The sequence below is a fragment of the Haematobia irritans genome, chromosome 5 (genome assembly GCF_050003625.1).
Source record: "Haematobia irritans isolate KBUSLIRL chromosome 5, ASM5000362v1, whole genome shotgun sequence".
NCBI classification, from domain to species: Eukaryota; Metazoa; Arthropoda; class Insecta; order Diptera; family Muscidae; genus Haematobia; species Haematobia irritans.
In genome coordinates, this window is record NC_134401.1 from 128539245 (window position 1) to 128566409 (window position 27165).

Below are 27165 nucleotides of genomic sequence, written 5' to 3' on the forward strand. Positions count from 1 at the left end.
ACCGACCACCAGATTTGGCTTGCCGAGTCCAAATTTCATCCGATTCAGTTGAAATTTGGTACGAGGTATTAGTATATGGTCTCTAACACGCATGCAAAAATTGTTCCATATCGGTCCATAATTATATATAGCCCCCATATAAACCGATCCCAAGATTTGACCTCCGGAGCCTCTTGGAAGAACAAAATTCATCCGATCTGGATGAAATTTGGTAAGTGATATTCGTATATGATCTCTAACTACCCTGCAGAAATTGGTCCATATCAGTCCATAATTATATGTATAAAATTGGTCTCTAACATTTATACAGCCCCCATATAAGCCAATCCCCAGATTTGACCTCCGGAGCTTCGTGGAGGCGCAAATTTTATCCGACTCGGCTAAAATTTGGTACGTTGTGTTAGTATAAGGTCGCTAGCAACCATGTCAAAAGTGGTCCATATCGGTCCATAGTTATATATATAGCCCCAGATAAAGCGATCTCCAAATGTTAGTTCTTCCTGGATAAGCAAATTTCATTGGTTCTTGCTAAAATTTTGATACTAATCACACAAAAACTGGACCATATTGGTTCATTATTGTATATAGCCCTCATATAAACTGACCCTCATATTTCACTTCTGCCTTTTTTTACAGCGCAAAAATGCATACCGATCAAAAACTGAGTTATAAAGGTTTTTAATTTGCCTTTTTGCCAAACATATACTTCGTATGGACTAACTTCCAATTTAGAAGACGATGTTAAGAAGTTTTAAGGTACCTTGCCATCGGCAAGTATTACTGCAACCCAAGTAATTCGATTTTGGATTACATTCTTTAGTGTAAGTTTCTACGAATTCCAAGATTCGGTCTGACCGAACTTGCGGCCTTATATACTTGTTTAGCCTGATTTGCTTCACAATTTTCGCAAGGAGTCCAATTGATAGTATCGTCAAGTGTACTAAATTTGATTGAAATCGGTTCAGATTTATATATAGCTCCCAAATACATATCTATTTCGCCTGATTTAGACTCAAATATATGTCCAGAGAAGCTAAAGCTTTACTCCAAAAAAATTTTAATTTCGCTAAGACGGTAGAATGAACATTTCAGAAATGTGTGTCAAATTTGGTCAAAGTCGGTTGAGACTTAAATATAGCCCGCATATATGTTTGTTCAATGGGGGACATATGGCTAGAATACCCACATTTTACCCGCGAGATTTTAGTCCATAGACTTGATATTTTACATAGAGAGTAAATTTAATGTTCTATTTTGGTGTGCCGAATTTGAACCACATCAGCTCATCAGATATGGCCAGAATATCCATATTTTAAACACGAAACCAATAATGAGTTATCCATATTGTAGTCATATCCTACAAACGCCAATTACATATGTTTTCAGAAAATCGATTAAAATTAAGTTAAATATTGCTTGATTTGGTCACTTATTGTCCAAAATTCCAAAATCGCAACTTATGTTGGGAAGATCAAAGCTGCTCTGATACTAATTGGTGAAGTCTAGGAAGGAGCCTTTTTGGGTCAAGTCGAAAGTGAGAACATACCGACTGGACCTCGATCACATGCATGAATACTTGCAATCAATATTAAACAGGATAAAGAAACCTAAATCTTCCAACCGCTGATTGTAAGGTTGGTCGTTTGGATAAAGTGGATGGACCAAGACGATATGGAATTTTATTAGATTGCCTTATCTAGCATATCACGGGGCCGTGTGAGTTATGGCTTCCCTAATATCAGTACGGAGTTATACAAAAGTGGTCAGTCTACACTGAAAAGACAGTGAACCAACCAGGAAGGAACATTTTGGTTAATTTTTTAAAATCTTAACTAAACGTTATTAAAAACGCAGATATCACGCCGATTTCACTACAACAACTTAATGTTTTTCGAAAATTTTAAGAAAATGTATTAGATATAATTATTGTTTTTATACCCTCCACCATCGGATGGGGGTATATTAACTTTGTCATTCCGTTTGTAACACATCGAAATATTGCTCTAAGACCCCATAAAGTATAGATATTCTGGGTCGTGGTGAAATTCTGAGTCGATCTGAGCATGTCTGTCCGTCCGTCCGTCTGTTGAAATTACGCTATCTTCCGAATGAAACAAGCTATCGACTTAAAACTTGGCACAAGTAGTTGTTATTGATGTAGGTCGGATGGTATTGCAAATGGGCTATATCGGTCCACATTTACGTATAGCCCCCATATAAACGGATCTCTAATAACTATGCAAAAATTGATCCACATCGGTCCATAATTATATATAGCCCCCATGTAAACCGATCACCAGATTTGACCTCCGGAACCTCTTGGAAGACCAAAATTCATCTGATTCAGTTGATATTTGGTACGTGGTGTTAATATATGGCCTCAAACACCCATGAAAAAATTGGTCGAAATCGGTCCATGATTATATATAGCCCCCATATAAACCGATCCCCAGATTTGATCTCCGGAGCCCCTTGGAAGAGCAAAATTCATTCGATTCGGTTGAAATTTGGTACGTGATGTTAGTATATGCTATCCAACAACCATGCAGGTATTGGTTCATATCAGTCCATAATTATGTATAGCCCTTATATAAACCGATCCCCAGATTTGACCTCCGGTGCCTTTTGGAGAAGCAAAATTCATCCGATCTGGTTGAAATTTGGTACATGGTGGTAGTATATGATATTTAACAGCCATGCCAAAAGTGGTCCATATCAGTCCATAATCATATATAGCCCCAAATATAAACCGATCCCGCGATTTGGTTTTGGAGCCTCTTGGAGGAGCAAATTTCATCCGAGTCAGTTAAAATTTGGTACATTGTGCTAGTATATGGCCGTTAACAACCATGGCTAACTAGGTCCATATCGGTCTATAGTTATATATATAGCCCTCAGATAAATCGATCCCCAATCACACAAAAATTGGTCCATATCAAGTTCATAATTGTATAAAACCCCAATATAAGCGACCCCCATATTTCAAATCTGGCTCTCTACCACGTATGGTTAGTCCTCACAATTTAGAAAACGATGTTAAGAAGTTTTTAGATACCACAGTGTTGCCAGGTGATTTTTGATTCTTCTCCCCAAATCTTAAGAAAAAAAACCCCTAAATTTAAGAATGTTACTAAGTCAAAAAGGTGTCCAAATTTCGTTAAAAAATCCTGCAACGATACACTTTACAAATTAAATTTAACGATGACTGAACGATTTTTTTTCTGAAGAACAAGATTTTTTTGAATTAAATAAAAATCAGTAGATAACATCATTATACCACTTTTCACAATTTCGGGTTTATTTGTCTAAAATTTCGTTCCTGAGAAAAGTAATTTTTCTATGGGTATAATAATACAAAATGTATATCAATATAAAGAGCAAACAAAACAATATTATTCAATGTATAAATCTTTCAATGTATAAAATTTCAAATTAGTTAAAACAACGGCTTATAAAGTATAAATAATAGAAATAGAAAATAAACAAAAATTAAAGTTCAGTAAATATATACATTATTCGCCAAAATTGTAGGCGTGAAATTATGAATGGTTTCAAAATTAAGAAATGGTTTCAATACCATTTCTTAATTTGTTTTTAATTGTATCAAATATTAAAAATGCCCCTTCAACAGATGCGTTTAAAACAGAATGTCATTGCTTACTTGCTTGTATTTAAGAACACGGGTTGACTTCCCTCATTTTTTTTCAAAATTCATGCCAGAATTGTTCCAAATGTTGTTGAGAATTGCTCCATTTTATAGGGTCTAAAATAATTTTTTACCCCCAAAAATCCCCCCAAATAAATGTTACCCCTAAAAATCTCCCTAAACGTGTATAAAACCCCTAAATTTGGGGGGAAAACCCCAACCTGGCAACACTGAGATACCACAACCCAAGTAATTCGATTGTGGATGACAGTCTTTCGTAGAAGTTTCTACGCAATCCATGGTGGATAGTACATAAGATTCGGCCTGGCCGAACTTTTGTTTTTTTTTAAGTGTTAAAGAAAATTTTGTAATTTTCTGTAAAAAAATTTGAGTTCAAAGTTGCAGAAGTGTCTTTAGTGCCAGATGAAGTCCAAGATGGGAGAATTATTGATAAAATTAACAAATTTTAAGAAATTCTGATCTATTTTGTGAGAGACACGAATTTGGTAAATCTTTATGCTTCATGTTTTTAAATTTCCCCCCTATGAACAAAAAGTTCATTTAACTAATGTCAAGTAAAATTTCTCAAATGAATGAACTAAAATAGCGTTCAGTTGTTTTTTGAATGTAAGGATTCTGGAATGGCCAACCCGGTTCCATTCAGGCAAAAATTAAGAGGTCTTCTTTGGATGTCGAGGGAGATACCAAATATGTAGGAACAACTATATCTACCAGACTGATTTCTGAATGACATTTCTCTGTTCTTCGTCATTGCAGAAACTTCTTCATAAATTGTATGACACACCTTATCCTTTAGATAAAAATTAAGTTTTTGATATAGTAGAAGTTGTCCACAAAGAATTATAGAGGATTTCGAGGAAAGTACAAATTGATATTGGATTAAAGTCCGTTAGTATCTTGACTTATTATTTATAAAAAAAAAAAATTATTCCGACATATACCCCCGATTCCGGGTTTCGGATCATGGGATATATAATTTCTTAAATGTGTATCATGCTACTTACCTCTGAAAGAACTTTCCTTTGAATATCCAAAAACCACATGTCATATCCTCTGTTAAGGGCATATCTCGAAGTAATTTATTAATTTCCTCTGTGGTGGTACGATCCAAATCAGATTTTTCATTTTTCTTAAGACCATTCTTGGTGGCAGAACCATTTTGAGAAGATTTAAGCAGACGAGCCTCCACATCATCCTCACGATCACTCATCACCCGTTTATCATTCGCCTCCGTCTTATGATTTGGGCTGCTATCAAATTCCACCATTTTGAATGATTTAAAATTTTAATAACATAAAATGTCTAAATTTTAATCTAAGGAATTAACACTTCTTTCCAGAGGACATTTGAGTTAACACAATGACTAGCAGGTAGATTTATCACATGGATATCATATACGGTTTTTTTACACCTTCTTTGTATTAAGGCTTGTCACTTTTATGTACTTTTTTTCTATTTTTGCACTTCTTATTCACAAAATTTCCGGATGGTTGTCTTTGCTTGTACTCCGATGCTGTGCGACTGTACTCGAGATCAGTCAGCACCAAAGTGTTAGTTTAAATATAGATGTTGGTGATAATTACTCCTCAGGAAGACGCGTTAAAGATTAACAGTAGTGGCATGAACTGGAGCCACATCTATCTAAAATGACGGACTGAGTGATAGCTGATTGTCTCTGTCCGTTATCAGAGTGCCTTTTTATATTTCTACATGTCATTTTCACTTAACCAAATAATTTGCTTTCGTTTATTATTTTAATGTTGATTCTTTATATTGGGGGGTTGGTTATATATGGTACATAGTAGGAGGCTAAGTAGTAGAAGATACTTTTTAATTGTTTGCACTATATACACATATACATAATCGTTGATATTTATATTAACAACCAATATTGTGATAATCATTGCCTTAACTCCTCCGTATCTTTGATGAAGGAAGCAAAATATGAATTTGTTTTATTAAAACATTCTACATTATTAAATGTCTGGTATAAAAATCATGCAAAAATAGAATCATTCAGGATGTCATTTATAAACTGTTTAATCTCAAGGTGATCATAGTTGGAGGTAATTGAACTGTGGATTGTGAAAGAAGTGATGTTTTTTTTGGTCTTCTCAATTTTTTTTGAATAGATATTATAGTATCCTGGGTATATACTAGGTTAGGTTAGGTTAGATATAGTGGCATCCCGATATTTTAGGCTCACTTAGACTATTCAGCCCATTGTGATACCACAGTGGTGAACTTCTCTCTTAACAATGAGTGCTGTCCCATTCTATGTTAAGCTAAATGACAAGGAACCTCCTTTTTTACAGCCGAGTCCGAACGGCGTTCCACATTGCAGTTGAAACCACTAAGAGAAGCTTTGAAACACTCTGAAATGTCACCAGCATTAATGGGTGGGATAAGCCACCGCTGAAAAACTTTTTGGTGTTTGGTAGAAACTAGACATTGCAATTAGGGTCGAAATGTTAAAAAATCTACTTTTTGATATCTTTTATGCACTCCATCATAAGGAGGGGGTATCCTAACTTTGTCATTCCCTTTATATAGAGCACATGTATTCTGGGTCGTGGTAAAATTCTAAGTCGATCTAGATGTCCGTCCGTCCGCCTGTTGAAAATACTCTAACTCCCGAACATAAAAAGATATCGGCTTCAAACTTGTGACAAGTAGGCTTTAATTACGTAGGTCGAACGGTATTGGCTAATGGGCCGATATATATGGTAAATATAAACTAATCCCTTGATTTCACTTCCTGAGTCTCTTGAAGGAGCACATTTCATCCAATATAATGCAAAGTTGTAAGCGATGTCAAAATAGATTCTCTAACAATCATCATATCGGTCCATAATTACATACAGCCACCTTATACACACAAAGAAAAAATGTGATCGGCCAAACATTTTCAAGCACAAAATGTTATGTTTGGACGGTAAACATGGAACATTTTTGTCGCAAAAAAGTGTTTTCCTCGGTAAATATATGCATGGTTGCTGAAATCATATACACAGTTTTCGAGAAAATAACATGGTTGCGACAAACATGTATCATGTTTACCGTCTAAAAATAAAATTTTTCTCTTGAAACATGTTTGAGGTGATAAACTTGCTTCTCTGGTTGTATGCCGACCAAATTTGATTTCTGGACCTTCATAGAGGAACAAATTTCATGCGATGACATCTCCATATAAATCTATTAAGAACGGGAGTGACTTGCATGGGTATTTTTTTGTATTTTTATACCCTCCACCATAGGTATATTAACTTTGTCATTCCGTTTGTAATACATCGAAATATTGCTCTAAGACCCCATAAAGTATATATATTCTGATCGTGGTGAAATTCTGAGTCGATCTGAGCATGTCCGTCCGTCCGTCTGTTGAAATCACGCTAACTTCCGAACAAAACAAGCTATCGACTTGAAACTTGGCACAAGTAGTTGTTATTGATGTAGGTCGGATGGTATTACAAATAGGCCATGTCGGTTCACTTTTACGTATCGCCCCCATATAAACGGACCCCCAAATTTGGTTTGCGAGGCCTCTAAGAGAAGCAAATTTCATCCGAACCGGCTGAAATTTGGTACATGGTGTTAGTATATGGTCTCCAACAACCATGCAAAAATTGGTCCACATCGGTCCGAAATTATATATAGCCCCCATAAAAACCGATCCCCCGATTTGGCTTGCGAGGCCTCTAAGAGAAGTAAATTTCATCCGATCCGGCTGAAATTTGGTACATTGTGTTAGTATATGGTCTCTAACAACCATCCAAAAATTGGTCCACATCGGTCCATAATTATATATAGCCCCCATATAAACCGATACCGCGATTTGGCTTGCGAGGCCTCTAAGAGAAGCAAATTTCATCCGATCCGTCTGAAATTTGGTACATGGTGTTAGTATATGGTCTCTAACAACCATGCCAACATTGGTCCACATCGGTCCATAATTATATGTAGCCCCCATATAAATCGATCACCAGATTTGACCTCCGGAGCCTCTTGGAAGACCAAAATTCATCTGATTCAGTTGAAATTTGGTACGTGGTGTTAATATATGGCCTCAAACTCCCATGGAAAAATTGGTCGAAATCGGTCCATAATTATATATAGGCCCCATATAAACCGATCCCCAGATTTGACCTCCAGAGCCCCTTGGAAGAGCAAAATTCTTCCCATTCGGTTGAAATTTGGTACGTGATGTTAGTATATGGTATCCAAAAACCATGCAGGAATTGGTTCCTGTCAGCCCATAATTATATATAGCTCCAATATAAACCGATACCCACATTTGACCTCCGGTACCTTTTGGAGAAGCAAAATTCATCCGATCTGCTATTTAAAAACCATGCCAAAAGTGGTCCATATCAGTCCATAATCATATATAGCCCCCTATAAACCGATCCCAAGATTTGGTTTTGGAGTCTCTTGGAAGAGCAAATTTCATCCGAGTGAGTTGAAATTTGGTACATTGTGCTAGTATGTGGTCGTTAACAACCATGCCTAATTAGGTCCATATCGGTCTATAGTTATATATATCCCTCAGATAAATCGATTTCCAATCACACAAAATTGGTCCATATCAAGTTCATAATTGTATATAGCCCCCATATAAGCGACCCCCATATTTCAATTCTGGCTCTCTACGTACCGTACAAAAAGTCCATATCGATTCGTAATTATTTGTAGACTTAACTTTACAAAACTTTTTTGTCTAATATATACCACGTATGGACTAACTCACAATTTAGAAAACGATGTTAAAAAGTTTTAAGATACCACAACCCAAGTATTTCGATTGTGGATGACTTGTTTTTTTTTTGTATTTTTTATCTAATGTAGACTCTATCTTAGGTTAGGTTAGGTGGCATCCTGATGTATCAGGCTCACTTAGACTATTTAACATAGTCCATTGTGCGCCTTATACGGACAATTATCAACCGATATGGACCAATTTTTGTGTGCTTTGGGGATCGGTTTTATCTGGGTGCTATATATAAAAATAGACTGATACGATCGGTTTATATGGGGGCTATATAAAACCACGTTTCGATATGGACCAATTTTTGCAAAGTTATTAGAGACCATATACATACACCACGTACAAAATTTCCACCGGATCGGATCAATTTTGCTCATCCAAGAGGCTCCGGAGGTCAAATCTGAGGGGTCGGTTTATATGGGGGCTATATATAATTATGGACCGATATGCATCAATTTTTGCGTGGTTGTTAGAGACCATCTACTAACACCAGGTACCAAATTTCAACCGGATCGGATGATTTTTGCTCCTCCAAGACAAGGCTCCGTAGGCCAAATTTGGGGGGGGTCGGTTTATATGGGGGCTATACGTAAAAGTGGTTCGATATGGTCCATTTGCAATACCATTAGACCCTATATCAATAACAACTACTTGTGCCAAGTTTCAAGTCGATAGAAGATCTCGTTCGGAAGTTAGCGTAATTTCCACAGACGGACGGACAGCCGGACATAGCTAGATCGACTCAGAATTTCACCACGACCCAGTATATATATATATATATATATATATATATATATATATATATATATATATATATATATATATATATATATATATATATATATATATATATATATATATATATATATATATATATATATATATATATATATATATATATATATATATATATATATATATATATATATATATATATATATATATATATATATATATATATATACTTTATGGGGTCTTAGGGAGGGCTTAGCCCCCTCCAGAAAAATCTTAGCCCCCTCCTAGAATATGAAAACCTATATATGATTTTCCATTATATATTGTTACTGTAGTATATAGTCCCCCCTGGTTAAAAGTGTTAAAAATGTCTAGAAACGGCAATGCCCCCATCCTATGGTGGAGGCCATTAAATTCGACTTTCGATATTTTCAGAAGTCGATTTTTTGATTTTGCGATTATTTAAAACTCGAATTTTGACGTCGTGCACGCAGAGAAAAAATATGATCAAGCTAAACATGTTTCAAGAGCAAAATGTTATTTTTGGACGGTGAACATGGAACATTTTTGTCGCAAAAATTTTATTGTGTTTATGTAATTTTTTCATTGAATGAATCAATTTCTTTAAAATCACGAAGCCATCTCTAATGGTTAGATTTCACCAAACCATTAAACTATGGGCGAAATCATGATTTTAGCGGTAAAAAGTTAGCTTCACAAAATTTGGTGAGTAGAATTGTAGATATAAAAATGATAATATAAATACTTCGAAAAATGGTGTGATTTTTTTGCAGCCTTCAGCAAACATGTAGCTCTTGACTAACAAAAACAAAAATTCTGAATATAACATATCTTCATGCTCAAAACTCCAAAAAAAAGTCGAAAAATTAAAATTTTTTCGGTTTTCCAATTACAGCAATTCAAAGGATCTAGAATGTACGGAACTTCTTATTATCCGCGCTACTAACGTCGGGAATCTAAACCTTATGAACATGTAGACCAGTGCATCATGCCAGACAGAATCAAACGCAGCTTTAGTATTGAGCAGTAGAAAGCCTGTGGAGTTTTGTAGATTAAAATTAGTTTTGACAACATTCCTATTGTCCAATCTAAGGGAACAGCAGTATTGTGTTCCCTTCGAAAAGCGAATTGGTCCGAAGGCAAAATATCTTTATTGTCGACAAACTATATTACCTGGTCCTTAACAACTTTCTCCCGAACTTTAATCACTGTCGTCAATAAACTGATAGGTCGATAAGAATATGCAGAGGCTTATTAGGTTTCCCAGCAAAAAAAGTGTCGCCAAAAAAGTAATGAAAATATTTTTTTTTTTTTTTGGATCCGGAAGTGGTTCAAAATTGACGCAGAAGCGATGAATTTAACATGGGATTGTCTTAGGACGGAAGTCCTCCATTGAAACAGCCGTTGCACTGAATTTGCATCACTTCTTTAGGTGTGATCCGAATTCAATGTTTTGGATGTAAATTAAAAAATTCTGTGATATTTTCCCAAATAAATAATTTTTATAATTTTTAGTGGATTCTAACGCTTGTCGGAAACGTTTGACCTAAAATATTTTCAAAAACTCACAATTTTTTCAGATTGGATTTAGCATTTTTTTCGACAAAATTTAAATGATTTGTACAATTTTATTAATTCTTACTATGTTTTTAACCTATTTGAAACAAAACAAGTATATACGGCCGTAAGTTCGGCCAGGCCGAAGCTTATGTACCCTCCATCATGGATTGCGTAGAAACTTCTTCTAAACACTGCCATCAACAATCGAATTACTTAAGTTGCGGTAACGCTTGCCGATGGCAAGGTATCTTAAAACCTCCTAACACCATCTTCTAAATTATATGTAAGTCCATACGTGGTATAAATTAAATCAAAAAAGATCGATCCAGTACGTATATAATTCAGTTTGACAAAGTAGACATAAAATTTTGACAAAATTTTCTACAGAAATAAAATTTTAACAAAATTTTCTATTGAAATAAAATTTTCACAAAGTTTTCTATAGAAATAACAATTTTGACAAAATATTCTATAGAAAGAAAATGTTGACAAAAATTTCTACAGAAATAAAATTTTAACAAAATTTTCTATAGAAATAAATTTTGACAAAATATTCTATAGAAAGAAAATCTTGGTAGATTATTTTTGGCTCGAGTGGCAACCATGATTATGAACCGAATAAAATTTGAACAAAACTTTCTATAGAAATAAAATTTTGACAATGATGAAAATTTTATTATGAACCGAATAAAATGTTAACAAAATTTTCTCTAGAAATAAAATTTTGAAAAAATCTTCTATAGAAATAAAATTTTGACAAAATTTTCTATATAAATAAAATTAGATTATTTTTGGCTCTAGTGGCAACCATGATTATGAACCGATATGGACCAATTTTTGTGTGATTGGACCAATTTTGGTATGGTTGTTAGCGACCATATACCAACACCCCGTTCCTAATTTGAACCGGATCGGATGAATTTTGCTCCTCCAAGAGGCTCCGGAGGTCAAATCTGGAGAACGTTTTATATGGGGGCTATATATAATTATGGACCGATATGGACCAATTCTGGCACGCTTCTTAAAGATCATATACTAACACCATGTTCCACATTACAACCGGATTGGATGAAATTTGTTTCTCTTGGAGACTTCGCAAGCCAAATCTGGGGATCGGTTTATATGGGGGCTATATATAATTATGAACTGATGTGGACCAATTTTTGCATGGTTGTTAGAGACCATATACCAATATCATGTACCAAATTTCAGGCGGATCGGATGAAATTTGCTTCTCTTTGAGGCTCCGGAACCCAAATCTGGGGATCGGTTTATATGGGTGCTATATATAATTATGGACCGATGTGGACCAATTTTTGCATGGCTGTTAGAGATCATATACCAACATCACGTACCAAATTTCAGCCGGATCGGATGCAATTTGCTTCTCTTTGAGGCTTCGCAAGCCAAATCTGGAGATCGGTTTATATGGGGTCTATATATAATTATGGACCGATGTGGACCAATTTTTGCATGGTTGTTAGAGACCATATACCAATATCATGTACCAAATTTCAGGCGGATCGGATGAAATTTGCTTCTCTTTGAGGCTCCGCAACCCAAATCTGGGGATCGGTTTATATGGACCCTATATATAATTATGGACCGATGTGGACCAATTTTTGAACGGTTGTTAGAGACCATATACCAATACCATGTAGCAAATTTCAGCCAGATCGGATGCAATTTGCTTCTCTTTGAGGCTCCGCAACCCAAATCTGGGGATCGGGTTATATGGACGCTATATATAAATATCGACCGATATAGACCAATTTTTGCACGATTGTTAGAGACCGTATACCAACACCATGTACCAAATTTCAGCCGGATCGGATGAAATACGCTTCTCTTAGAGGCTCCACAAGCCAAATCTGGGGATCGGTTTATATTGGGGCTATATATAATTAAGGCCCGATATGGACCAATCTTTGCATGGTTGTTAGAGACCATATACCAACATCATGTACCAAATTTCAGCCGGATCGGATGAAATTTTCTTCTCTTTGAGGCTCCGCAAGCCAAATCTGGGGATCGGTTTATATGGGGGCTATATATAATTATGGACCGATGTGAACCAATTTTTGCGTGATTGTTAGAGACCATATACCAACACCATATACCAAATTTCAGCCGGATCGGATGAAATATGCTTCTGTTAGAGGCTCCACAAGCCAAATGTGAGGGTCCCTTTATATGGGGGCTATACGTAAAAGTGGACCGATATGGACAAATTTTTGCATGGTTGTTACAGACCATATACTAACACCATGTACCAAATTTCAGCCGGATGAAAGTTGCTTCTCTTAGAGCAATCGCAAGCCAAATTTGGGGGTCCGTTTATATGGGGGCTATACGTAAAAGTGGACCGATATGGCCCATTTGCAATACCATCCGACCTACGTCAATAACAACTACTTGTGCCAAGTTTCAAGTCGATAGCTTGTTTCGTTCGGAAGTTAGCGTGATTTCAACAGACGGACGGACGGACGGACATGCTTAGATCGACTCAGAATTTCACCACGACCCAGAATATATATACTTTATGGGGTCTTAGAGCAATATTTCGATGTGTTACAAACGGAATGACAAAGTTAATATACCCCCATCCTATGATGGAGGGTATAAAAAATTGAATTAAAAGAACTTCCTGGGTAGTTAAAATAAAGAACATCATTGGGAGTGCATCTTCTGGAAGTTCTTTTAAAGTTGTGCCTTTTGAAGAACTTCCAAATTTTTTTGCTGGGAATTGTTAATTTGGATTACCTTAGCCTCCATAATACCATCAATTCCTGGAGCTTTTTTTAAATGGTGACGTGATTATTGGGAGCTATATTAGAATCGAATATTTGTAAAGGATTGGTAACAATTATAGGAAACGGAAATACATCTCCACCAACATAAAACTGGTCATATAACATGAAACACATCATCTACCCACCACAATAGAGTAGCCAAAAAATCAATGAAAATTTTGATTTTATATCAACTCACAAGCACCATTAAAAAAAATTAAACCAACTAGAAAGAAAAATGTAGATTAGTTTAAGAAAATGTTAACTAAACTGTATTATAAACGTCTATATCGCAAAGATAAGTAGAAATTTTTGCGACAAATTCAAGAAGACATAATTATTTTTTTTCACCTGTTATAATATTTTGTAGTTTGAAGCAAAAAATTGCGATATCAAATATAAACCTCTTTTGAATTAATCCGATATTCAATTCAAAATATCATTTTTATTACACAGAGAGCAATATTTATTTACACGATATAGTTTTATTTTTTACAACTGTGATTTGTCTATCTTTGTGCACTCTGTTGAAATAAAAATGAAATATAATTTGATTTCTTCTCTGTTGATTCCTCCTCAATTTCAAGTGTCTATGGAATTAGAATAATTTTACAATTTTAATCTTCTTCGACAAGGGTAAGTGCATGGGGGTGTTTATTCCAAGGGAGGTATTCACTATTCGCGCCGTTTATCTAATCTTGCATTTTGAAAGCAGAAAGCAAAAGAGGAGGTAGTAAGTGATCAACACTAAAGGCAAACATTGTTCGACCGTTTTTAAATGTTGTTTGAAATTCCCTCTGCCTACGCTACGATACGCCGACGGACGGACGAAAGACATAGAGAATGCTCAAAGATGTGTTTGCGAATTGGATGTGTGATTTGTTTATCTTGGCTTCTTAAGTTGATCCCATTGACTATTATTTACGATCTACGTACGATGATGGTTTGCTGGCAAAAGTTTGAAAATAAAACGTGATGATGAACTGTTTTCCAAGCGAAATGGATGACATTTGATCATTTACTTTGATGTGTAACTATCCAGTTGATATTTGCACTAAGCGAATGGCGAAGGAGAAGAAAGTGATGTTCACACATTCAAACACGAAAAAGTTTCATTTCGACACTGAATTTAATTAAAAGAAATTATACTAATACTAACTCATCTCTGATCTTTATAAGACTCTTTACATCAAACATTGTGATTTAAGTAAATATTTTTCTGTGATTTTTATGCCCTAATCCCATCATAAGGGGAGGGTATTATAACTTAAATTTAGCCTCATGGTATTTGCGGTTTTTGTTTTTATATAGATAGCCTTCACTAAGTTTGTCATTCCACTTGTACCACATCGAAATATTGATCACTGGAAATATTGATTCTGGGTCGTGGTGAAATTCTGATACGATCATGCAATATCCCCTCGTCCAATTTCCGAACAAAACCAGCTATTGGCTTGAAACTTGGTACAAGTTGCTCCCATTGATGTAGGTTAAACGGCCACGCAAACGGAACATATCGGGTCATTTTTAGGTATGGACCCCATAAAAAACGACCCACAGATTTGACTCTCCAGAGAAAAGCAAATTTTATCCTGTCCGGTTGAAATTTGGTTGTTATTTTTAAACGGGAAACATGGAACATTTTTGTCGCAAAAATGTTGTTCTCTCACCAAATCAAATAAATAATTACCGAGAATATGACATGGTTGCGACAAATATGTTATATGTTTCCCGTCCAAAAATAACTTTTTGCTCTTGAAACATGGTTAGAATGATCAGTGGTGAACTTCTCTCTCATCAATGAGTGCTGCCCATTTCAACGTTTAGCTCAATGACCTCCTTTTTATAGCAAAAGACGGCACTCGGAAAAACTTATTGGTGTTTGGTCGAAACTAGGATTGAACGCATAACCTTTTGTGTGCAAGGTGAGCATGCCGACTCACTGTGGTATACGCCACGAAACAACCATTCAAAAATTGGTCCATATCGGTCCGGAGCCTCTGGGAAGGCCAAAATTCATCTGATTCAGTTGATATTTGGTACATGGTGTTAATATATGACCTCAAATACCCATGCAAAAATTGGTCGAAATCGGTCCATAATTATATATAGCCTCCATATAAAGCGATCCCCATATTTGATTTCCCGAGCCTCGAGGAAGAGCAAATTTCATCTGATCCGATTGAAATTTGGTAAGTGATATTAGTATATGCTCTCTAACTACAATGCAAAACTTGGTCCATATCGGTCCATAAGTACCCAGCAAAAAAAGCGCTGCCAAAAAAGTAGTGAAAATGTTCTTTTTGGATCCGGAAGTGGTGCAAAATTAGCGCAGAAGCGATGAACTTAACATGGGCTTGTCATAGGACGGATGTCCACCATTTCAACATCCGTTGCACTGAATATATGCATCACTTCTTTAGATGTGATCCGAATTCAGTGTTTTGGATGTGAATTTAAAAAAATGTGGTATTTTGACAAATAATTAATTATTAAAATTTTTTGTGATTTTTCATGCAATCTAACGCTTGTCTGAAACCCTTGACCTCAAATATTTTCAAAATTTCGCAATTTTTTTAGAATGAATTTAGAAAATTTTTCGACAAAATTTAAATAATTTATACCATTTTATTAATCCTTACCCTGTTTTTAACATATTTGAAACAAAAGATGTTAAAATTGCCCTTTAAAAGTATGAAAAAAGCCAGTTATAAACAAGTATATATGACAGTAAGTTCGGCCAGGCCGAATCTTATGTACCCTCCACCATGGATTGCGTAGAAACTTCTACGAAAGACTGTCATCCACAATCGAATTACTTGGGTGGTGGTATCTTAAATCGTTTTCTAAATTGTGAGTTAGTCCATACGTGGTACACATTAGACAAAAAAGGTATTTGTAGGTAAGTCTAGAAATAATTACGAATCGATATGGACTTTTGCATGGTAGGGATCCAGAATTGAAATATAGGGGTCGCTTATATGGGGACTATATACAATTATGAAATTGATATGGACCAAATTTTGTGTGATTGGGGATCGATTTATCTGAGGGCTATATATAACTATAGACCGATATGGACCTAGTTAGGCATGGTTGTTAACGGCCATATACTAGCACAATGTACCAAATTTCAACTGACTCGGATTAAATTTGCTCCTCCAAGAGGCTCCAAAACCAAATATCGGGATCGGTTTATATGGGGGCTATATATGATTATGGACTGATATGGACCACTTTTTGCATGGTTATTAGAGACCATATACTAATACCATGTACCAAATTGCAGCCGGATCGGATGAAATTTGCTTCTCTTAGAGGCTCCGCAAGCCAAATCGGGGGATCGGTTTATATGGGGGCTATATATAATTATTGACCGATGTGGACCAATTTTTGCATGGTTGTTAGAGACTAAGACCATGTACCAAATTTCCGCCGGATCGGATGAAATTTGCTTCTCTTAGAGCAATCGCAAACCAAATTTGGGGGTCCGTTTATATGGGGGCTATACGTAAAAGTGGACCGATATGGACCAATGTTTGCATGGTTGTTAGAGACCATATACTAACACCATGTACCAAATTTCCGCCGGATCGGATGAAATTTGCTTCTCTTAGAGCAATCGCAAGCCAAATTTGGGGGTCCGTTTATATGGGAGCTATACGTAAAAGTGGACCGATATGGCCCATTTGCAATACCGTCCGACCTACATCAATAACAACTACTTGTGCCAAGTTTCAAGTCGATAGCTTGTTTCGTTCGGAAGTTAGCGTGATTTCAACAGACGGACGGACGGACAGACGGACGGACGGACAGATGGACGGACGGACGAACATGCTCAGATCGACTCAGAATTTCACCACGACCCAGAATATATATACTTTATGGTGTCTTAGAGCAATATTTCGATGTGTTACAAACGGAATGACAAAGTTAATATACCCCCCCCATCCTATGGTGGAGGGTATAAAAATGGACAATGCAATTGACCAATTCAGCCCATATTCTAGTCAAACCTAATTCACCGTGAAATTTAAACCGTATAAATACACTTTGAATGGCCTGAATTCCAGTACTTCGTTTTTCGTTGTTCGACTGGAATCTAATTTGTCGACATATTTCTTCAGTTAGAGAGATGTGAAGTGTTTTTCAAATTTTGTTTCGCCGGAGTAGGAGTCGAGCAAAATTTCTACGACTCCGGCTCTGACTCCAGCAAAATCTTCAGACTCCGCCTCCGGCTCTGACTCCATAGGCTTGGCCATAACAACGTCTAAAGATTATTTTAAGACTTTTCATGACCAAAGAAAAACTAATGCCGTGTACGATATCGTGAACATTACGTTTTGATTTTTTGTGAACGTTTCCGTTTCATTTTGTCACCGTCTGTTCACGATTGTTGAACGTAATTTTTTCTATTAGTGAAAGCATGTACCCCTTAATGTGGTTTATCTCCCAAAACTATATCAAAGATACCCAAAAAATGATTAGTTTACTAATTCAGTAGGTCTGGTTAAGGGTATGGTACAGTCGGACCCGCTCGACTTTTAACTTGTCATACTTGTTTTAATATGTCCCCTGTTGTTTTTGCAAATTAATGTTTGTAAATAAATTAGCTAAAAAAATAAGAAATCCAACACTTTTTTTATGATATTAGATATACAAAATGTTTGAGTGATAGTATGGCCTTTGGGTAGATTATAAAACTAATAATATATTTTTTTATATGATTGATAAGATTGTGTCGAAATTAAATAAAAGGATTATCTAACTTTCACATCATAAAATGTGTTGATGTAGACGTATTAACATTAATACACAAACGTATTCAAGATTTAGAAATTGAGTTGCTAAAAACTGAGCAAATCTTAATCCCGTTGAAAATATTTTGGGGTAAATTTCGAATTAAAACTAATCCTAAAAAAAGCAAAATAAATAATGACATTTCTTAATGTATCACACAGCGGATATGTCCATATATTTGAATTGCCTATCAATCTAACTTTGTAGCATTTAGCTTCAGATTTTAGATAATTTATGTGATATTCTTCAATTGTCATTTATTTGTATCTTTTAATTGTTTAGTATGCTTTTCTTTAGACTAAGACATTTCACTTATTTTCTCTGTCAAGTGCGACCAGAACGAACGATTTGATCAAGATAACGCTTTACGAAAAATTGCAATTGATAATTAATATTTCCGTTCTCATCTACACATGTATACATAGGCGTTACTTATAAGAATGATGAGTTTTACATAACTCAATGAACACAAGTAAGAAAGATCTAAAGTTGAGTGCTTTGCGGAACACGAGATTTTTTAGCCAAATAAGACTAACTAATGTCCAAACCGAACCGAAATTTCGTCGAGAACGTTCGTTGAACCGCTCAGAAATATTAAGAAATGTCGCCAAGATAACTGAGAGAAAATGTGTTTTCATGGCTCTATTGATGAAATTGTCGCACATGCTGTCTGCACAACCCCAAAATTATTTTCGATAGCCCTTACCGTTCTCAACGAGCGACTGTTTGGAACGGATTTTTGTCCGCAGGGTCATTGGAATATACTTTTCTATACCCTCCACCATACACTCAAAACAAAGTTTACTTGGATCCAAAGATTTTGACCTTCCTTTAATGATTTTGGTATTGATTCCGAGCCAAAGATGCGCCTTCTTTAAAATAAAGAACTTTTTTTACGGACCTCCTTGGCTTTAAATCTATGAACGATAAAATTAAAATTGGATACAGATCTTATTCATCGAATTTTTATACCCTTCACCACTACTGTGGTACAGGGTATAATAAGTTTGTGCATTTGTATGTAACGCCAAGAAGGAAAAGTCTGAGACCCATCGTTTAGTATACCGATCGTCTTAGAATTAAATTCTGAGTCGATTTAGCGATGTCCGTCTGTCTGTCTGTCTGTCCGTCTGTCTGTCTGTTGATGTATTTTTGTGTGCAAAGTACAGCTCGCAGTTTTAGTCCAATTGTCCTAAAATTTGGTATAGGGTCCTGTTTCGGCTCAAAGACGATCCCTATTGATTTTGGAAAAAATCGGTTCAGATTTAGATATAGCTGCCATATATATTTTTCACCGATCTGGTCATAATTGGCGTGTATATCAACCGATCTTCCTCAAATTCCGTACATCCGAATATTTTATGAGTCTCGAAAAACTTGCAAAATATCAGCCAAATCGATTCAGATTTAGATATAGCTCCCATATATAGCTTTCGCCCGATTTACACTCATTTGCCCACAGAGGCAAATTTTTTGCTCCGATTTAGTTGAAATTTTGCACAGGGAGAAGAATGAGCATTGCAACTATGCGTGCCAAATTTGGTTGAAATCGGTTCAGATTTGGATATATCTCCCATATATAGCTTTCGCCCGATTTACATTCATATGACCACAGAGGCCAATTTTTAACTCCTATTTAGTTGAAATTTTGCACAGGGAGTAGAATTAGCATTGTAGCTATGCGTGCCAAATTTGGTTGACATCGGTTCAGATTTGGATATATCTCCCATATATAGCTTTCGCCCGATTTACACTCATTTGCCCACAGAGTCCAATTTTTAACTCCGATTTAGTTTAAATTTTGCATAGGGAGTACAATTAGCATTGTAGCTATGCGCGCCAAATTTGGTTGACATCGGTTCAGATTTAGATATAGTTCCCATATATATCTTTCGCCCGATATGTACTAATACGGTCCCAGAAGCCACAGTTTTACCCTGACTTACTTCAAATTTTGCACAAGCGGTACTTTTAACGATACTATTGTATGTGGCACATATGGTCAAAATCGATTCAGATTTAGATATAGCTCCCATATATATCTTTCGTCCGATTTGAACTTATATGGCCTCAAAATCCAGGGTTTTGCCGTGATTTGCTTCAAATTTCGCACAAGTATCGGTTTGGTAGTATGGGTAATTGTGCCAAATTTGGTTGAAATCGGTTCAGATTTAGTTATGGCTCCCATATATATCTTCCGTCCGATTTGCACTCATATGACCAGGGGGCCAAAGTTATACTGCCATTTACGTGAAATTTCGCATAGATAGCAGAATTATTATTCTAACTATACATGTCAAATTTAATCAAAATCGGTTCAGATTATATAAAGCTTCCATATATACGTACACCAGAGTTGGGGAAATATGGTAGACTGTTACACATTTTAGACCCATTTTCAATGGAAGTGTCCTCCAATTAACTGGATAGCATTAGCCGATTTAAATTTTAATTCTAGAGATTTTGTAGAAGTAAAAAAGTTGTCTCCTTTATGTTATATAGCTTCCAGCAAATGTGAAATAGTTGAAATGGTAACACAAATTTTGGCCTACATAGGGGTGAAGGGTATAATATAGTCGGCACCGCCCGACTTTAGACTTTACTTACTTGTTATATATAGGATGGTGACGGGGGTATAATAAGTTTGTCATTCCGGTTGTAACACATCGAAATATCGATTTCCGACTATATAAAGTATATATATTCTTGATCAGGGAGAAATTCTAAGATGATATGACGATGTCCGTCTGGCTGTCTATCTGTCTGTTGTAATCACGCTACAGTCTTCAATAATGGAGGAATCGTGCTGAAATTTGACACAAACTCGTCATTTGTCTGCAGGCAGGTCAAGTTCGAAGATGGGCTATATCGGTCCATGTTTTGGTATGGTCCCCATATAAAACGACCTCCCGATTTGGGGTCTTGGGCTTATAGAAACCGTAGTTTTTATTCAATTTACCTGAAATTGGAAATCTAGAGGTATTTTAGGACCATAAAGAGGTGTGCCGAAAATGGTGAGTATCGGTCCATATTTTGGTATAGACTCCATATAGACCGATTTCCGATTTTATTTATTGGGCTTCCCGAATCCGAAGTTTTTATCCTATTTGCCTGAAATTGGAAATCTAGAGGTATTTTCGGCTCATAAAGAGGTGTGCCGAAAACGGTGAGTATCGGTCCATATTTTAGTATAGCTCCCATAGGAACGATCTCCCGATTTAACCCCTTGGGTTTCTAGCAACCGTAGTTTTTATCTGATTTGCTGAAATTGTAAATATTCTGGTATTTTAGGCTCACAAAAACGTGTATCGGATTAAGTTTTTATCGGTCCATTTGGTAATGCCTCCATATAGACCGACTTCACTTCTTGATGGTGTAGAAGGCGCACTGATCATGAAAATTGTTTGAAACTCAATGCAAAATTTCCAGATTTTACTTTTACAGATTTAAGATTTCAAATCATGACGTTATTTCATAATTTTCTTGCACACTTACAAGAGATGTTAAGGATTCCTCTAAAACTCAAAAAAAAAATGGTTCTTATTAATCCAGAATCTGATATAGTCCTCATAGGTGAAATCTTTAAATTTATCTCCGGGAAGTGTTCTCAAGTCCTCAAGCCCTCCTGAAATTTCAAAGGAAACCCTAATATTTGGTTCATGGTGGTGGGTATTTAAGATTTGGCCCCGCCGAACTTACTGCTGTATATACTTGTTTATTTGCTGTTTGCGATATATTAATTAAGGTATTCATGTACAAAGAAATTCCAGTTTCAAAATCCAAATCATGCCAAGTACTTCAAAGTAAGATGCTAAAAAAAAACTTCAAACCAATGACGCAAATCCTTAAAATATCTTAAATTTATCTTAAATTTAAAAATTCAATATGTCAGTGGAGTTAAAGACTTCTTAAAAAGACTTAAAGATTTCTTTAAATTAAAAATGTTTTTCTTTATTTTAAGGAACATTTGCCTTACTTCAAAGATCTACAACTTCAACAGGGGGACGCAAAATTTCAAGATTTGTGTCCTAAATTTAATGAAAAAAAATTTTGAAGCCAGGATTATAAACTTTCTCTTAATTAAAATGTTATTATTTTAAAGAATAACTTTTTAATTAAGAGAAACATTTAACATTTTCTTTTAATTAAAATGTTATTATTTTAAAGAATTTTGTCTATATAAATAATAAAATTTAAGTTGCATAATTCCATAATAGGTCAATATTTTTTTCAGTGTAGGATGGGGGTATATTAACTTTGTCATTCCGTTTGTAACACATCGATATATTGCCCTAAGACCTCATAAACTATATATATTCTGGGTCGTGGTGAAATTCTGAGTCGATCTAAGCATGTCCGTCCGTCCGTCCGTCTGTTGAAATCACGCTAACATCCGAACGAAACACACTATCGACTTGAAACTTAGCACAACTAGTAGTTATTGATGTAGGTCAGATCGTATTGCAAATGGGCCATATCGGACCACTTTTACGTATAGCCCCCATATAAACCGATGCTCAGATTTTGCTCAGATTTGGCTTGCGGAGCCTCTTGGAGGAGCAAACTTCCTCCGATCCGGTTTAAATTTGGTACATGGTGTTAGTATATAGCCTCTAACAACCATGCAAACATTGGTCCACTTCCCGACGATCCCTATATTTGGCTTGCGGAGCATCTAAGAGAAGCAAATTTCATCCGATCCGGCTGCAATTTGGTACACTGTGTAAGTATATTGTCTCTATCAACCATGCATAAATTGGTCGACATTGGCCCATAATTATATATAGCCCCCATATGAACACATCCCGGAGCCTCAGGGATGAGCATAATTCTTCCGATTCGGTTGAAATTTGGTACGTATTGTTACTATATGGTATCTAACAACCATGCAGGAATTGGTCCATATCGGTCCATAATTATATGTAGCCCTCATATAAACCGATCCCCAGATTTGACCTTCGGAGCCTCTGGAAGAGCATAATTCACCAAATCCGGTTGCAATTTGGTACTTGAAGAAGCAAAATTCATCCTATCCGATTGAAATTTGATACGTGGTGAAATTTGGTACATTGCGCTAGTATATGGCCGCTAACAACCATGCGAAAATTGGTCAATATAGGTCTATAGTTTTATATAGCCGATCCCCAAAAATAATATACCAAAACTTTATTTCTATAGAAAATTTTGTCAAAATTTTATTACTATAGAAAATTTTGTCAAAATTTTGTAACTATACAAAATTTTGTGAAGATTTTATTACTATAGAAAATTTTGTCAACATATTATCCCTATACAAAATTTTGTCAAGATTTTATTTCTATAGAAAATGTTGTCAAAATTTTATTTCTATAGAAAATAATTATACAAAATTTTGTCAAGATTTTATTTCTATAGACAATTTTGTCAAAATTTTATTTCTATAGAAAATTTTGTCAAACTGAATTATATACGAATTTAATCGGCCTTTTGTTGTTTAATATATACCCGTGTGGACTAACTTACAATTGAGAAGACGGTGTTAAGAAGTTTTAAGATACCTTGCCATCGGCCATCTTGCCATCTTTAGTACAAGTTTCTTGGCAATTCATGGTGGAGGGTACAGGGGTTCTCTCTCTCTCTCTGTTTTTTTACACCATTCTGTTTCAGTCACAATTCCAACCTCGCTTCGTCTCGTATAGGTTAGGTTAGGTTGGGTATAGTGAAAGCCCGTTATTTTAGGCTCATTTAAACTATTCAGTCCATTGTTATACCACAAGTGGTGGACTTGTCTCTTATCATAGTGTACTGACCGATTCTCTCTTTAACTCAATGATAAAGGATTTCCTTTGACCCCAATTGCCGGAACCATAAATCTCTGTGACTTCCGTTACCGAAGTTAAACACTGAGACCTTCTGGTCTGCTAGAAAGCCTCCCAAATATAGTATCTACAGTCGAATCACTGACATATTTGGGCCAGACGATTATTTACCGACACCGTTGAATACTTTGATATACCGTAGTTTAACCAAAGACTACACCCTGTCTGCAGTTCAATCACAGAAACCTTCGGTTGTACAATAAACACTCATGATGGAAAGACCTTTGGTTCAGCAGTTTAATCTTTACGAGTCTTGGATCAGTAGTTCAACGACAGAGACCTACTGATTGGCAGGATGGAGAGCATCTAGACACTAACACCTTCGGGCAAGACGTTTAATCAAACAGTTCAATCACTGAGACCTTCGGTTCTACGGCAAACACTAATGATGAAGAATCCCTAGAGATTGACAACTTTGGACCAGACGTTTTATTACTGAGCTCTTCAGTTAAGCAGTTAAATCATTAGGGCTCTTTGGTCAGTAGTTTAACGACAGAGACCACCTGGTTCGCAGTTTAATTACTGAAGTTTTCAGGTTGGCAATTCAATAACTACAACTCTAAAGTATGTAGTTCAATACCGGTGACTTTCAGTTCCGTATTTAAACCAAAGAACCGTTCGGTCTGCAGTTCAATCACTGAGATTTTCGAAGAGGTAGCTTATGCATTAAAATCTTCGGGTCGCTATTTCAATCACTGAGACTTTTGATTCTGGCAGCCCGATTAAGTTTCAGGCTCATTTAGACTATTCAGTCCATTGTGGTACCACATTAACTAAAACTACCTATTACATATGGGCACTTCTAGTTTTAACCGCAAAACCTTCTCGATTATTTTCTTCTGTTGAACCATCCAGATTGTTCTGGCAGTTCCACGGTATGTTTCTATGACCAGGCACCCATATTAGGTGAATATTGTACTACTCAGCCTTCTCGTTGAGAGATTTGCGGCAGTCTATGGCCGTTATCGAGGTACGGAACACAGAATCCAAGGATTTTATGTTATTGTGGGTTGACAGTCTGAGTATATATTAATGCCAACATTTGTTTTCAGCCAATTCAGCCTGAAAAACACTACAATGATTAGGTAATCTTTTCGCTATTCCAATTCCAGGTCTGTAGAATGTACTCAGAAACCCATCCAATTTGGAGCCATCAGTGTAGGTTAGGTTAGGTTAGGTGGCAGCCCGATGTATCAGGCTCACTTAGACTATTCAGCCCATTGTTATACCACATTGGTGAACTTCTCTCGTATCACTGAGTGCTGCCCGATTCCATGTTAAGCTCAATGACAAGGGACCTCCTTTTTATAGCCGAGTCCGAACGGCGTTCCACATTGCAGTGAAACCACTTAGAGAAGCTTTAACACCCTCAGAAATGTCACCAGCATTACTGAGGTGGGATAATCCACCGCTGAAAAACTTTTTGGTGTTCGGTCGAAGCAGGAATCGAACCCACGACCTTGTGTATGCAAGGCGGGCATGCTAACCATTGCACCACGGTGGCTCAGTGTAGAAATCTATATGAAATGATAAAGATCTTGCCATCTTCGGACAAGGCGTTTAATTATCGAGCCTTTTGCTTTAGCAGTTTTATCAAAAAACACATGGGTCAGTAGTTCAACGATAGTAACCATCTGGTTCGCAGTTCAATCTCAGAACTTTTTAGGTCCGCAGCTCAATAACTAAAACATTAAATAATATAAAAAACATTTTTGAAATTGTCTCTATCGCCAGATATCCTGCAAAATTGATATGCTACATTAGAGAAGCTTTGGGATAATCCGAAATGTCAGAAACATTACTGAGAAAAGGTGAAAACTGAATGACAAATTGTCTTTGGCGCACGCTGCGAGAGAACGTTTGACCAACCATTGATCCACAATACCTCTCAAGAACCATAGAAACGGGCCCTTTTATAATTAGATATGTCCGATCTACAGTTTTTTTTACATGAACATCCTATAGACTCTTTTTACCCCCATTATTTTTAGAACTCGACACAATGCGTTTTTCTCCATCTGAGATCAATGTTTCAATAAACAGATGAACAGATGAAAATTTAAGGAAGTGATTCTGAGTTGAACATTGTATATTTTGTTAGATCTAAATCAATATTTTAGATAAGTACAAAACAAAATTAAGGGATTGTAGTTATATGGAAAAAATTATGGACAATGTAGTGATAAATAGTGCAACTTGGGAAGAATAATTCTCGTATGTAATATACATAAGAAGTAAAAATATAAAATCCGAAACGAATCATCTCCCACAGCCAGATCTATATTAAAAGCTATGGAAATTCGAATTAGCCAGTGATGAAACATGTGTATAGTTAGGTTTGTGTAGATTGCAATCTGGCATTTTCTTTCCAATAACTTAATAGTACCCTAATTCCATAATCTTTATGTCCAATAAGCTCGTATGAAAATTTCAATAATACACACAAAAAAAATTTTTTTGATTCAATCACGAAATTAATTGATCCAATTAATTTTTTAATTGAAATGTCTTCAATCACAGAAATGATAGTATCAATTAAAAAATTAATTGACAGTCAATTAAAAAATTAATTGATCCAATTAAATATTTAATTGATACTATTAATTTGTGTGATTGATTTTTATTTCAATTAAGAAATTTGTTGAAACAATTAAATTTTTAATTGAATATTTTTTAAAACTCAATTAAGATTTTAATTGGAAACATTTTCGTAAAATTTTTTTCTGTGTATGTAGAATAATTAATTTGGATGAAATACCAGCTTGCATTGATATCAGGCGAACATAACAATTTATCTCGTATTAAATTTTATTATGGCCTGACTTATAATCTTTTATAAAACTTTTCTTTGCACACCCTCAGCACTAGTTTGTTTTTATTTTTGTTTTTCATATGTATATTATTTATGTCTTCCACAACTCAATATTAGACATTGGATTTATCATTCCAAAAAGTAACCATCCATCC

The 27165-nt window shown here is 35.7% G+C and overlaps 1 protein-coding gene across 1 annotated transcript in view; it reads right to left on the minus strand.

Annotated features, from left to right (window-relative positions):
• Positions 1-27165, minus strand: part of LOC142238240 (solute carrier organic anion transporter family member 74D-like) — a 50173-nt gene that overhangs the window by 22632 nt on the left and 376 nt on the right. The window contains exon 2 of the mRNA XM_075309836.1: positions 4672-5476. Coding sequence (XP_075165951.1) covers positions 4672-4934 — 263 coding nt within the window. The 5' untranslated portion in view covers positions 4935-5476. The remainder of the gene's footprint in view (positions 1-4671; positions 5477-27165) is intronic.